General features: G+C 36.7%; 1 protein-coding gene across 2 annotated transcripts in view; it reads left to right on the top strand.

Moving 5' to 3' along the window:
* Positions 1-15,304, top strand: part of Fam81a (family with sequence similarity 81 member A) — a 58,388-nt gene that overhangs the window by 36,904 nt on the left and 6,180 nt on the right. For both annotated transcript variants that reach the window (XM_047542554.1, XM_047542556.1), the window contains 4 exons: positions 789-918; positions 2,536-2,642; positions 4,288-4,423; positions 6,334-6,529. In XM_047542554.1, the coding sequence (XP_047398510.1) occupies positions 789-918; positions 2,536-2,642; positions 4,288-4,423; positions 6,334-6,529 (569 nt within the window). The remainder of the gene's footprint in view (positions 1-788; positions 919-2,535; positions 2,643-4,287; positions 4,424-6,333; positions 6,530-15,304) is intronic.

Genomic DNA, 15,304 nt, shown 5'->3' with positions numbered 1-15,304 from the left:
TGGGTGACTTATTTCATTTTCTTGCCTATTCATGTTCAATAGAACCCTCAGTAAGCTGTGGAATAGAAGTGGTGAGAGCAGACATTCTTGTCTTGTTCCTGATCTTAGGGGAAAACATCCAGTTTCTTACCATTAAGAATGATGCTTGGTTTTTTTTTTTTTTTTTTTAGTTGTTGTTTGTTTGTTTGTTTGTTTGTTTTTTAGTACTATATATTGAGCCTGGGACACTTTACCATGGAGCTACATTCCCGACCCTTTTTGAGACAAGGTCTCACTAAATCACCCAGGGCCTCACTAAGTTACTGAGTCTAGCCTCGAAATTGGCAGTTGTCCTGCCTTAGCTTCCCAAATCACTGGAATTAGAGGCATGCACCACTGGGCCTGGCTCTGTGTGGATATTTTGTATTTTCTTTTTGTCAGGTTGAAGACATTTCTTTCTATTTCTAGTTTGTTGATTGCTTATATCATGAAGCATGTTGAATTTCATTAAATGTTTTTTCTCTACCTATTGAGATGATCATGTGGTATTTGCCCTTTATTCTATTGATATGGTATATTCAACTAACTGCTTTTCTGTTATTGAACCAAACTTGCATTCTTGGAATAATTCTCTCAGTCATGATATATAATCAAGGGCAGATTTCTGAGTCCACTTGAACTTCTGTTAAAAAACATGATTTATAGTGCAGTTTCTTTGAGCAGGGCCTTGCATTTCATAGTACATAAGGAAGCTTTTACGTGTGTTTTTATATTTTAATAAGAAGTTGCTTTGTTGTTTGCCTGGGCAGATGTGATGCCAGCATAGCCAGACTCTCTGCAGAGCACAAAACAACCTATGAGGGGCTCCAGCACTTAAACAAAGAACAACAAGCTGCCAAACTGATCTTGGAAACGAAAATCAAAGATGCAGAAGGACAGGTATGACCTGTTTCAGGTAGCTTTAGAAGCAGGTGATTTGTTCTTGGCTAAGAATAACATGGTGTTGATTATTTTTTTAGGAGAAACCAGCTGGGACCCCCAGCTTAGGTTTATGCAGATAAGCATGTCTTTTCTCTACTTCTTCCTTCTTTTTCACTGGAGTTACTCTTGATGAGTCTGGTAAACAAACCACCAAGATTTTTTGATATGGTATTAATTGCAAAGACTCCCCCTCAGTCCTAAAACAATTAATGTAATCCAGAAATTTCAAGTTATGTCTCCAAAACTACCTCTTGCACAGGTAAGTGATGGAGAGCTCTTTTACATACCACTCACCCCAGTTTTTTATTCAGGAGATAAGAGTACTGGGACTTATCACATGCACTTCCTCCTTACATTGTCTGTATGTAGGACACAATTGGGACTAAGCTAGATGAGAGACTTGCTAAGAATTTTAGATATTCTAGCTTGTAATTGATGGATTAATTTTATGTAGCAATACTTTTGGCATTTCATAGTTTGTTTTTTGTCCGCTTACAAGTTTCCCTTTGTCATAGTAATAGAGTCTGTCTTTTAGAACTTTTCTCATAATATCTGTCCTATTTACTATTCTTCACACACAGACTGTTCTAGAAAAGTAGGGGCATCTGGTCAATTTATTGGATTAAAAATATTTATCTCCTAACTACCTCTAGTAAGAATCTGAAGTACTGATGTGAGAAACACAGACATTATAAAACAGTGAAAAAAAAAAAAAGGATAAAAAGACAAGTCCGCTTTTTTAAAAAAAATTTGAAGAATAACTGTGAATGAAATTATTATACCAGAAAATAGATGCAAAATAAATCTTAAGCTGTCTGGTAGTTAGACCAAGTAAAACACTTACAGAAACCCATCAAGGGAGGCATGCTAGGACTGGGGCCATAGCTCAGTGGTAGGGCATTGCCTAGCATGTGCAAGGCCCTGGGTTCAATCCCCAGTACTGAAAAATAAATAAATAAAAATAATAAATAAAGACATACTTCTTTTTTTTGGTTCCAGATCTGACAGATACCATGAATCTTTAAGTAAAGCACATTGAACAATTGAACACAATTTCCTTTCTCTCCTTCTTTCTTTCTGGAAAATGTGAACACTTCACACAGGACAAGGTTTAGGTTAAATTTTAGTAAAAATACAAGGGAAATGGATATGTAGTGAGAAAAAGGAGCAAGAGGGAGATAGTCTAAAATGATATTTACTGGTGACTTGACTCTGTAGTCCCATCTGGGTCCTTGATGGATTTTATAAGCAGTAGGAATTCTATTTCCTGTGCCTAAGAGCCACTTGAAATTCCAAGGTAAAGATATTTTGGTATTTTGTGCCAGCTGGTGGAAATGCTCATTGTGGGCAGGAGGAAAAGGTTCATGCTCAGTGTGGGATGGGTATTTTGGTAGTGCTACCAGTCTCGAGTTTTGATGGCTGTGTAAGAAAGAAAATGTAGGTGAAAAGATGAGGTGAACTCCTAAGTGAATTTATTAGACTGAAAATGATGCTGACTAGATTGTAGTTTGAGATGTTTTCTGAAATTATATCTGATGGAGTGAGAGATTGATAAGCAAGTCTCTTCTTTTCCAGATTTCTCAGCTTTTGAACAGAGTGGACTTGTCAATATCAGAGCAGAGCACCAAACTGAAGATGTCCCACAGAGACAGCAACCACCAGCTTCAGCTTTTAGATACTAAGTAAGTATGAATTTATCAAAAGAGTTTTTGGTTGAAGTTCTTTCTGAATTTATGAAATACTATAATTTTTTCCTCTTGGTTTTTATTTATTGCACATAGTGGAATCAGTAATGGCAGTTAAAAGGAAAAGTTTACCTGTAGTAGATGGCCAGTTTTCCTTCATAATTATTGTTCTTAGTGGTTGATTATTCAACAAGCATTTGCTGAGTACTGGCCTAGGGACCTAGAATTCAGTAATGAACAGAAAAACATTCTATTCTTATACTTGTAGAGTTTATAATCTAGGGAACTGATAACCATTAATCAAGTAGGGACTTAAATAAACCTATGCTACATTATTAATAAGGGCTTTGAAGGAAAGTTACATGATTGTGTAGGCTGAATAATGGTCCCCAAATCTCCATATCCTAATCCTGGAATTTTTGATATATTACCTTATGTGGCAAAAAGGGTCTTTGCAGATGTGATTAAGTTAAGGATCTTAAAGTGGATAGGTTATCCTGGGTTATCCAGGTAAGCCCGATGTCATGAGTGGGGCAATTACAGAGCACACTTGGGACTTCTCTGTCCTGGTGGAGTTGTATGTCTTAAGCAGACTGTGGGTGCATAGCTGTACTAGTGTAGGTACGGGCTAACTTCAGTGCCACAGTTCCCACATAACAGTTCCAGGATCAGTGTTCCAGGCCAGGCAGGACAGCTCTGACAACTGTGTGGTGTCTGCACTGCTCCGGACCTTGTCCCTCCCCATTCATCTGGGATAGGGAGAGAATCTAGGGCAAAAGTTTTGTTTTTTAAGATATGACCAGATATGTGAACTTATCCCTTCAGGCATGTCCCATTGCCTAACTTAGTTATGTGGCCACCCCTAACTGCAAGGGAAGCTGGGAAATGTGATCTCTGGCTAGGTAGTGTTATGCCCCAGTTGAAGGCTTCTTATGGGGAATAAGAGAACAGACACCGCAGGGCAATTAGAAACTCTGCCCCACTAGGTGCTGTTATTATTTAAATCACTTATCTGCATCACATATATTAGTCAATATTTTTATTTCATATCACAATAAAAACTAGAAAAAAGTATCTAAGGATATAATGGTTTCTTTAAGGAATTTGGAAAGGAGACGGCTAGAGGAGTGGAAGGTTAGCAGGATTTTCTTCCCTTTTAATTTTACTTCTGATTTAAATTAGGATGTGTCCATATGGGGCAAGAGTAATTCAGGGAACAACACAGAGAAAGGGAGCCAGGCTCCAGTTGTGGGCCATAAAAGGGACAAGAAGAGCCCAGAAAAGCAGGGGAGCCTGGAAAGGTAGATCAGGGACACTATGTTTTCCAAGCCGGGAGCACCACGGACCCTGGGAATTGCAAAGGTTAGCACCTGGCACAGCTTGGGGTCACCATATCACCTCAGTGCCCACACTGCCAGTTCCTTACAGGTGGCAGCAGCATCACCAGCTCTTCTATTGTACCTTCCTGTCCTCCCTGCTTTCCCAACATGGTGCTGAATACTCTCCTCAGAAAAGGGGAGCATGCCATTTGGTCAAGCTGAGGTTAATGCTGGCAAAGTTATCAGAAATCTGATAGTCAGAGGTTGCTGAATGTCATTTAAAAATTGTTTTGTATCTATCTTGTTTTTTGTTTGTTTTTTAGATTTAAAGGTACAGTTGAGGAACTCAGTAACCAGATTTTATCTGCGCGGAGTTGGTTACAACAGGAACAAGAACGAATAGAAAAAGAACTTTTACAGAAAATTGATCAACTTTCCTTGGTTGTTAAGGAAAATAGTGTAGGTATTGATGGTTAGCAATAATTTAGCAGTTATTCACTGTGGGGGCGGCTACAGTATTTGACTAATACCTAGTGACTTATTACTGATGGATTTGGTACCATCTAAAGCTGTTCGATTGTTTCTTGCCTTTGATCACATTTTCATGGTTTATATTCATTCTTTTTTTTTTTTTTTTTTTTTTTTTTTTGGCTTTGGGGATTAAACCCAGGGTCTCACACATACTGAGCCCATGCTCTACCACTGAGCTACACATGTAGCTCCTATTTTTGTATTCTTTATGAAAAGGTATTGGAGCACTTTGATTTGTTTGGGTTAACAAAGGCTAAAAAGAAAATTTCAGTACTTCCAATTAAGATGAATTTAAGGCAAGATCTTAATGATTCAGTTTGTTCATCTCTCTTTCTGAGTAAAAGTAACAATTCTCAACTTGATCCTGATTGGTTTTAATTTTATGACCTGGTTTTGCTTTTTGCCAGTGTCCAATAGATTTCTTTCTGCAGACCCCTCAATACACTGTGACCACAATGTGAGGTATCCCAGTGCCTCGTGTAACAGTATCCACCATTGTCTTTTTCATCTCCTTCTTTTGCCCAAGTCTCTCACAGAGCTAAGGTTTGCAGAATTGCTCCAAAACCATATCAAGAAAGCCTTGTGGTGGGCTGGGGTTGTGGCTCAGTGGTAGAGCACTTGCCTCACATGTGTGAAGCACTGGGTTTGCATCTCAGCATTGCACATAAATAAAGGAATAAAATAAAGGTCCATCAACAACTAAAAAAAAAATATATATATATATATATATGTATGATTTTTAAAAAAGAAATGTCACAATATTAAATAAAAAAATAAAGCAAGCTTTGTATATACGGTGTTCAAAACCAGTAGGCTCTGAAACCAGTACTTGGCAAGCAGATTTTTGTTGGTTTCAGTTAGTTAGCATGACCATTCCTTCTCCCTTCTCTTTTCTTGCACTTCTTCCTCCTGCTGGACTTCAACTGGCCAGAAATAGTGGGTGCAGTTTGTGTCTCTGACTTTGCCGTCTCCAGGTGCTCAGCTGCTGAATTGCAGACTGCACCGAGTGCCGTCAGGAGAGCTTTGTCGTGTTCTGGTCACTTTCAGCTTTCTCTTATGGTCCTGGTCTCCAAAGCTCACCAGCAGACAAAGTTTCCTGAAAATTCCAAGCATGGTGGAAAGGAAAGGAAAGAAAATACTTAATATTTCAAATATATTCTTTTAGTATTTTCCCATATTTTCGTCAGATCTACTGATCGTTTTATTTAGATTCATGCTAATACATTTGTAGGTTTCTGGGTCTCTGGATTACTGTTTATTTTTACATGTAGATTGATTTAATAACTAACAGTAAACCCTGGAATAATGGTGGCTTTAATAAGATAGAGGCTTATTTCTCTTTCACAAAAAAGAAGTCTGGATGTAGGCTAGACGATACTGATGTTATGGCTTGTAACTCATTGGTACTCAGGATCTTTTTATTTTAACTTCCTGCCAACCCCAGAGAATAATCCTCATTTTTATAATTCAAGAGATCTGTTAGAGCTCCAGGAATTGTCTGATACAGAAACAGAAGAGGAAAGGAAGAAATAAGGATGTGTATCAGCTGCCTTGTAATGCTGTCTGGAAGCTGTCACACATACTTGTAGTCACATTGCATTGGCTAGGACTTAATCCCAAAGTCAGGAGACAGAGGAAAATGTAATTTGTATTATGGGCCACTTGGCACTGATCTAAAAATTGGGGGTCTGTTAGGACAGAAACAACTGAGAATGGATATTGGAATGGGCAGCAATAGCCATTGCAGTTCTGTCCCTGCAGATTATTATTACTGATGTGAGTGCGATGCAGACTTTCTTTTTGGAGTAATCAGGTGCAATTCTTATCATGGATCTCAGGGAGCCAGTGAAAGGGATGTGGAAAAGAAGCTCAGCCAGATGTCAGCCAGACTTGACAAAATAGAAGAGAGTCAAAAGAAGAATATGGAAGGACAGAGAACAAAGCAAGAAGAAGAGAAGGTGCATGGGCGAATCAGCAAGCTGGAGTTGCAGATGAATGAGGACTTGAAGGAAATGAAAGCAGAAGTTAATGCTGGTAGGCCAAAACCAAAACAGCTCCCATGGCTTTTTCCCCATTTTATCTAAAAATCTTTTAATTAGTATCTCCTTGCAACTACTTATGAACCTTGCTAAAGGTTCGAATTGCAGTGAGATGCCCTTGGTTGCTTTTCTAAGTACCTGTGCTATACTGAACTAAAGTGCTATTGGAATTCCGAATGTGAAGAGCCACCATGAGGCACAGGCAAACAAAACTGTACTTGCTTGGCTTGCAACTGAGACACGTTTTCTTTAATGCCATCTGCTGATTCTTTTCTGTTCATAGTCAAGTTCAACGTATCTCAGAAATAAGCATATATCATTGAGGGGCTTTTCAGGGTTTATTTTATACTGCTGACCATATACCAACTTGGCAACGACTTCCCTCCACTCAGAAGTCAACAAGGCCCATGAATGTACCTTATTTATAGGTGACTGTCAGAGCTGGTTTCAGGTTCCTACTGCTGCCATTTAAAGGAAGGTATCAGTTCATTTTCCACTGCCACAACAAAACACCTGAGACTGGATAATTTCTAAAGAACAGCGGTTTATTTCTTACAGTTCTAGAGACTGAGAAGTCCAAGAGTATTATGCTGGCATGAGGTGAGGGCCTTTCTTCTGTGTCATATTATAGTGGAGGACATCACACGATGAGGAAACGCACACACAAGACAGAAAAATGAGGCTGAATTCACCCTTCTATCAGGAACCCATTCCAGTGATCATGGGCTTAATCCAATCGCATCTTAAAGGTCTCATCTCTTAATACTATCACAATGGCAATTAAATTTTCAACATGCATTTTGGAGAAGAATTCAAATCAGCAGAGAGGTTAGATTTATTTATACTCTGAATTCAGGAATACAAAAATGGGACCAATAAGTGGAATTTACCTAAGGACAGGTTTTAATTCAATATTAGGTGAAAATATCTTAGAATTCATGGGTCCTAAAGACATCAATGGCTTTATGAGTTTGAGAGAAATTTGTTATTGAAAGTGTTAAGCACAGGCTGGCCGTGCGTGGTGCCACACTCGTGTAATCCCAGTGGCTCAGGAGGCTGAGGCAGGAGGATCGCAAGTTCAAAACCAGCCTCAGCAAAAGTGAGGTATTGAGCAACTCAGTGAGACACTGTCTCTAAATAAAATACAAAATAGGACTGGGGATGTGGCTTAGTGGTTGAGTGCCCCTGAGTTCAACCTCCCCTGCCCCAACCCCCTGTCAAGCAGAGGCTGGTTGATCCTGGTCAGGAAAGAAGACAGTCCTGTGTGAAAAGTTGGACTAAATTATCTCCTAGCTCCTTCCAGTTCTGTGACTCTGAATTTTCTTTTCGGGAATTGTTCTATTTTGGCCACATGGAAATAAAAATAGTTATTTCAAAAATGATTTTGTTACCACCAAAAGTTTATTATTTTATTTAAGTAGAAGCTACAATTAAACTTATGAATGGGAGAATTTATACAGATAAAAATGAATTTTCTTTTTCGGTCTTTTGGGTGATTAGAATATGGCAACCGAATGTTTCATTCAGTTAAATTGAATGTTTAACTTTGTATCATTTCCTGAATGAATTTTTTGCCATTTCTTTAACCTACCTTTGAGGTTGTTAATATTTGGTTTCTAATAAGAAACAGATGAGTCTTTTAAATTAAAAAAATTTTAATTACAATATACTTCTTAATGGAAAATCATGAGGCACAAGATATTTTTAAAATATTCATACCTTCTCTCACCCAGTGGTTATTTTTATGTATATATTTCCATACATGTAGGATATTTATGTGCTTTTTCCAAATTAAAGCACATGCTATACATGCTGGTTTATAACTTGCTATTTTATTTAGTTAATAATATGTTCTGTCTTTTTATGTCAATAAAAATATTTTTAATGAGAATTTTTTTCATTAATTTTCACATAAAAAATTTCTGAATTCTAAATTTTACTAATTAAGATAAATAAAGATAAAACTTAAATTTTAAAAATATAAAAACCAATAAGAATATAGAATATAGAATAATATGAATTTTTTTGTGATACTGAGTATTGAACTCAGGAGCACTCTACCACTGACTGCAGCCAGAGCCCTTTTAATTTTATTTTTAAATATAATTTTTAGATATTGATAGACCTTTATTCATTTATTTATATGCAGCACTGAGAATGGAACCCAGTGCCTCACACATGCTAGACAAGCGCACTACCACTGAGCCACAATTCCAGCCCTTATTTTTTTTATTTTGAAACAATCTCACTAAATTGTTGAGGCTGATCTTGAACTTGCAATCCTCCTACCTTAGTCTCCTGAGTAGCTGGGATTACAGGTGTGTGCCACTGTACCTGGCTTGAAATGCTTTTTTTCTTCTTAAAATTTTTATTTGAAAAAGAGATAATTTCAAATTTAGAAAAACTGTAAGAGTAATCCAAAAACTATATATTCTAGACTTATCAATTATTGACATTTTTGGAATATATTTAATATCTGTGTATGACTATAACTTTCCTCTATGAATCATCTGGATGTTATAGTAGTCATGATTTTTTTTACAGTAGTCTTGATATTTTTATTATTTCAATGTATATTTCCTAAAAACAAGGACTTTCTCCTACATGACTACACTACCACACAGTATTGTTGAGATGTTGTCAAAATTCAGTATTCAACTTTGAATATTGTTTCCTTTCCAACAAGCCTTCACCAGCCAGGTTCTTTCTTTCTTTTTCTAATCAAGCATTTCTTTAAAAAAAAATTAGTTATACATATTTAAAGTATATATGATGTTTTGATACACATAGACAAAGTGAAATGGTTTCTATATTCAACAAATTTAATGATTCAAGCAAATTTCTATATGCAAACCATCATCTCCCAGTTACCAGTGTGTGTGTGTGTGTGTGTGTGTGTGTGTGTGTGTGTGTGTTTGTGTTTGAAGGGCACCTAAAATCCACACATTTAGCAAAAATCCTGAAGTCTATACAATATTATTGTTTCTTATATATTGTATATTAGATCTCTAGACTTGGTATCCTATGTATTTGCAGCCTGAATCCTTTGGCCTACATCTCCTTATCTTCCCCATCTGCTGACCCCATGCCCCTGGTGACTATCATTGTATTCTTTGTGTATTTGACTTTCTTTTCTTTTTTGATTTCACATATGAAATCATGCAGTATTTCTCTTTCTGTGTCGGCTTATTTCACTTAGTGTAATGTCCTGCATGTTTGTTCACGTTGTGGCAAATGGCAAGATCTCCTTCATTTTTTAAAGTTGGGTAATGTTGATCATATCTATTGGTCACAGTTTCTTTATCCATTCACCCATCAACAGACACTTTGGTTATTTCTATATGTTGTCTGCTGAGAATAATGCTGCAGTGATCTTGAGAGTGCAGATGTCTTTATGAGGTGATGATTTCATTTCTTTTGGGTAGATACTCAGTAGTGGGTTGCTTGGGTCATGTGGCAATTCCAGTTTTTAATTTCTCCAGGCTCCTCCAAGTTCCCCTATGGCTGCACCATTTTACACTCTCACCAACAGCATATAGGGTTCTCTTTTCTTCATATCCTTGCCAACACTGGCTATCTCTTGTCTTTTTTTTTTTTTTTATTGTAAACAAATGGGATACATGTTGTTTCTCTGTCTGTACATGGCGTAAAGGCATACCATTTGTGTAATCATAAATTTACGTAGGGTAATGTTGTTTGATTCATTCTGCCATTTTTTCCCTTCCCCCTCTCCCCTCCCACCCTTCCCCTCCATCTATACAGTCCTTCCTTCCTCCATTCCTGCCCCCCTCCCTAAACCCAACTCCAACCCCAACACTAACCCTTCCCACCCCCCATTATGTGTCATCATCCACTTATTAGCGATATCATTCTTCCTTTGTTTTTTTGAGATTGGCTTATCTCACTTAGCATGATATTCTCCAGTTTCATCCATTTGCCTGCAAATGCCATAATTTTATCATTCTTTATGGCTGAGTAATATTCCATTGTATATATATACCACATTTTCTTTATCCATTCATCAATTGAAGGACATCTAGGTCGGTTCCACAATCTGGCTATTGTGAACTGAGCAGCTATGAACATTGATGTGGCTGTATCTCTGTAATATGCTGATTTTAAGTCCTTTGGGTATAGGCCAAGGAGTGGGATAGCTGGGTCAAATGGTGTTTCCATTCCAAGTTTTCTAAGGAATCTCCACACTGCTTTCCAGAGTGGCTGCACTAATTTGCAGCCCCACCAGCAATGTAAGAGTGTACCTTTCTCCCCACATCCTCGCCAACACCTGTTGTTGCTTGTATTCTTGATAATTGCCATTCTAATTGGGGTGAGATGGAATCTTAGGGTGGTTTTGATTTGCATTTCTCTTATTACTAGAGATGTTGAACATTTTTCCATATGTTTGTTGATTGCTTGTATATCTTCTTCTGTGAAGTGTCTATTCATTTCCTTAGCCCATTTATCAGTTGGATTATTTACATTCTTGGTGTAGAGTTTTTTGAGTTCTTTATAGATTCTGGAGATTAGCGCTCTATCTGAAGTATGATTGGCAAAGATTTTCTCTCACTCTGTAGGCTCTTTCTTCGCATTGCTGATAGTTTCCTTTGCTGAGAGAAAGCTTTTTAGTTTGAATCTATCCCAGTTATTAATTCTTGCTTTTATTTCTTGTGCTATGGGAGTCCTGTTGAGGAAGTCTGGTCCTAAGCCGACATGTTGAAGCTCTGGACCTACTTCTTCTTCTATAAGATGCAAGGTCTCTGGTCTGATTCCGAGATCCTTAATCCATTTTGAGTTTAGTTTCGTGCATGGTGAGAGATATGGGTTTAGTTTCATTCTGTTGCATATGGATTTCCAATTCTCCCAGCACCATTTGTTGAAGAGGCTATCTTTTCTCCATTGCATATTTTTGGCCCCTTTGTCTAGTATGAGAAAATTGTATTTATTTGGGTTTGTGTCCGTGTCCTCTATTCTGTACCATTGATCCACCTTTCTATTTTGGTACCAATACCATGCCGTTTTTGTTACTATTGCTTTGTAGTAGAGTTGAAGATCTGGTATTGCGATACCCCCTGCTTCACTCTTTCTGCCAAGGATTGCTTTAGCTATTCTGGGTTTTTTATTCTTCCAGATGAATTTCATAATTGCTTGCTCTATTTCTGTAAGGTACATCATTGGGATTTTAATTGGAATTGCATTGAATCTGTATAGCACTTTAGGGAGTATGGCCATTTTGACAATATTAATTCTGCCTATCCAAGAACATGGGAGATCTTTCCATCTTCTAAGGTTTTCTTGAATTTCTTTCTTTAGTGTTCTGTAGTTCTCATTGTAGAGGTCTTTCACCTCTTTTGTGAGATTGATTCCCAAATACTTTATTTTTTCGGAGCTATTGTGAATGGGGTAGTTTTCCTAATTTCTCTTTCTGAAGATTCATCACTTATATATAAAATGCCTTAGATTTATGTGCATTGATCTTATATCCCGCTACTTTACTGAATTCACTTATGAGATCTAAAAGTTTTCTGGTGGAATTTCCTGGTTCCTCTAAGTATACCATCATATCATCAGCAAATAGGGATAGTTTGAGTTCTTCTTTTCCTATTCGTATCCCTTTAATTTCTTTGGTCTGTCTAATTGCTCTGGCTAGAGTTTCAAGGACGATATTGAATAGAAGTGGTGAAAGAGGGCATCCCTGCCTTGTTCCAGTTTTTAGAGGGAATGCTTTCAGTTTTTCACCATTTAGAATGATATTAGCCATGGGTTTAGCGTAGATGGCCTTTACAATATTAAGGAATGTTCCCACTATCCCTATTTTTTCTAGTGTTTTGAGCATGAAGAGGTGCTGTATTTTATCAAATGCTTTTTCTGCATCTATCGAAATAATCATGTGATTCTTGACTTTAAGTCTATTGATATGGTGAATGACATTTATTGATTTCCTGATGTTGAACCAACCTTGCATCCCTGGGATGAAACCCACTTGATCATGGTGCACTATCTTTTTAATATGTTTTTGTATGCGATTTGCTAAAATTTTGTTTAGAATTTTTGCGTCGATGTTCATTAAGGATATTGGTCTGAAATTTTCTTTCCTCGATGTGTCTCTGTCTGGTTTAGGAATCAGGGTAATATTGGCTTCATAGAATGAGTTTGGGAGAGTTCCCTCCTCTTCTATTTTCTGGAATACTTTGAGAAGTATTGGAATGAGTTCTTCTTTAAAAGTTTTGTAGAACTCGGCTGAGAACCCATCTGGTCCTGGACTTTTCTTTGTTGGAAGGCTTTTGATGACTTCTTCTATTTCATTACTTGAAATTGGTCTATTTAAATTGTGTATGTCCTCCTCGTTCAGTTTAGGCAATTCATATGTCTCTAGAAACCTGTTGATGTCTTCGAAATTTTCTATTTTGTTGGAGTATAGATTTTCAAAATAGCTTCTAATTATGTTTTGTATTTCAGTCGTGTCTGTTGTGATATTTCCTTGTTCATTCTGAATTTTAGTGATTTGGGTTTTCTCTCGTCTTCTCTTTGTTAGTGTGGCTAAAGGTTTATCAATTTTGTTTATTTTTTCGAAGAACCAACTATTTATTTTGTCAATTTTTGTATTGTTTCTTTCGTTTCAATTTCGTTGATTTCAGCTCTCAGTTTAAGTATTTCCTGTCTTCTACTACTTTTGGTGTTGGTCTGTTCTTCTTTTTCTAGGGCTTTGAGCTGTCGTGTTAGGTCATTTATTTTTTGAGTTTTACTTCTTTTATTAAATGTGCTCCATGAAATAAATCTTCCTCTAAGTACTGCTTTCATAGTGTCCCAGAGATTTTGATATGATGTTTCTTTGTTCTCGTTTACCTCTAAGAATTTTTTAATTTCCTTCCTAATATCTTCTGTTATCCATTCATCATATAGTAGCATATTGTTTAATCTCTAGGTGTTGGAGTAGTTTCTGTTTTTTACTCTTTCATTAATTTCTAACTTCAATCCATTATGATCTGATAGAATACAAGGTAGTGTCTCTATCTTCTTGTATTTGCTGACATTAGCTCTATGGCATAATATATGGTCTATTTTAGAGAAGGATCCATGTGCTGCTGAGAAGAAAGTGTATTCACTCTTGGTTGGATGGTATATTCTATAAATGTCTGTTAAGTCTAAATTATTGATTGTGTTATTGAGATCTATGGTTTCTTTGTTCAATTTTTGTTTGGAAGATCTGTCCAGTGGTGAAAGAGGCGTGTTAAAATCACCTAGTATTATTGTGTTATGGTCTATTTGGTTTCTAAAATTGAGAAGGATTTGTTTAACATACATGGATGAGCCACTGTTTGGGGCATAGATGTTTATGATTGTTATATCTTGCTGATTTATGCTTCCTTTAAGCAGTATGAAATGTCCTTCTTTATCCCTTCTAACTAACATTGGCTTGAAGTCCACATTATCTGAAATGAGGATGGATACTCCAGCTTTTTTGCTGAGCCCATGTGCATGGTATGTTTTTCCCCATCCTTTCACCTTTAGTCTATGGGTATCTCTTTCTATGAGGTGAGTCTCTTGCAGGCAACATATTGTTGGATCTTTCTTTTTAATCCAATCTGCCAGTCTATGTCTTTTGATTGATGAATTCAGGCCATTAACATTCAGGGTTATTATTGAGATATGATTTGTATTGCCAGTCATTTGGTTCATATTTAAAATTTTTGACACATCTTGGTTCCTCCTTTATTTGACAGTTCCTTTAGGATAATTCCTCCCTTTGCTGATTTGCTTCTTTGTTTTTTATCTCTTCCTCATGAAATATTTTGCTGAGAATGTTCTGTAATGCTGGCTTTCTTTTTGTAAATTCTTTTAGCTTTTGTTTATCATGGAATGATCTTATTTCATCGTCAAATTTGAAGGTAAGTTTTGCTGGGTATAAGATTCTTGGTTGGCATCCATTTTCTTTCAGAGCTTGAAAAATGTTGTTCCAGGCCCTTCTAGCTTTTAGGGTCTGGATTGAAAAATCTGCTGATATCCATATTGGCTTCCCCCTGAATGTAATTTGGTTCTTTTCTCTCACAGCCTTTAAAATTCTGTCTTTATTTTGTATGTTAGATATTTTCATTATAATGTGCCTTGGTGTGGGTCTGTTGTAATTTTGTGTATTTGGAGTCCTATAAGCCTCTTGGACTTGATTTTCCATTTCATTCTTCAGATTTGGGAAATTTTCTGATATTATTTCTTCAAATAGATTGTTCATTCCTTTGGTTTGTTTCTCTAAGCCTTCCTCAATCCCAATAATTCTCAAATTTGGCCTTTTCATGATATCCCATAGTTCTTGGAGATTCTGTTCATGATTTCTCACCATCTTCTCTGTTTGTTCAACTTTGTTTTCGAGGTTAAATATTTTGTCTTCAATATCTGAAGTTCTGTCTTCCAGCTGTTCTATCCTATTGGTTATGCTTTCTATGGAGTTCTTAATTTGGTTTATTGTTTCCTTCATTTCAAGGATTTCTGTTTGGTTTTTTTTCAGTATCTCTAACTCTTTATTGAAATGATCTTTTGCTTCCTGAATTTGCTCTGTTAACTGTCGATTGGTGCGATCATTCAATGCCTGCATTTGCTTTCATCTCATCGTTTGCTTCCCTAATCATTTTAATTATGTACATTCTGAACTCCCTTTCTGTCATTTCTTCTGCCATGCTGTCTTTGGATTTTATTGATGTAACATCTCGATTTGTTTGGGGCATTTTCTTCCCTTGTTTTCTCATATTGTTCAGGAATCAGTGGGTCATTAAGATAT

This window comes from Sciurus carolinensis, chromosome 2 (genome assembly GCF_902686445.1).
Source record: "Sciurus carolinensis chromosome 2, mSciCar1.2, whole genome shotgun sequence".
NCBI lineage: Eukaryota > Metazoa > Chordata > Mammalia > Rodentia > Sciuridae > Sciurus > Sciurus carolinensis.
The sequence above is the reverse complement of the archived record's forward strand: the minus strand, read 5'-3'. Positions and strand labels throughout refer to the sequence as shown.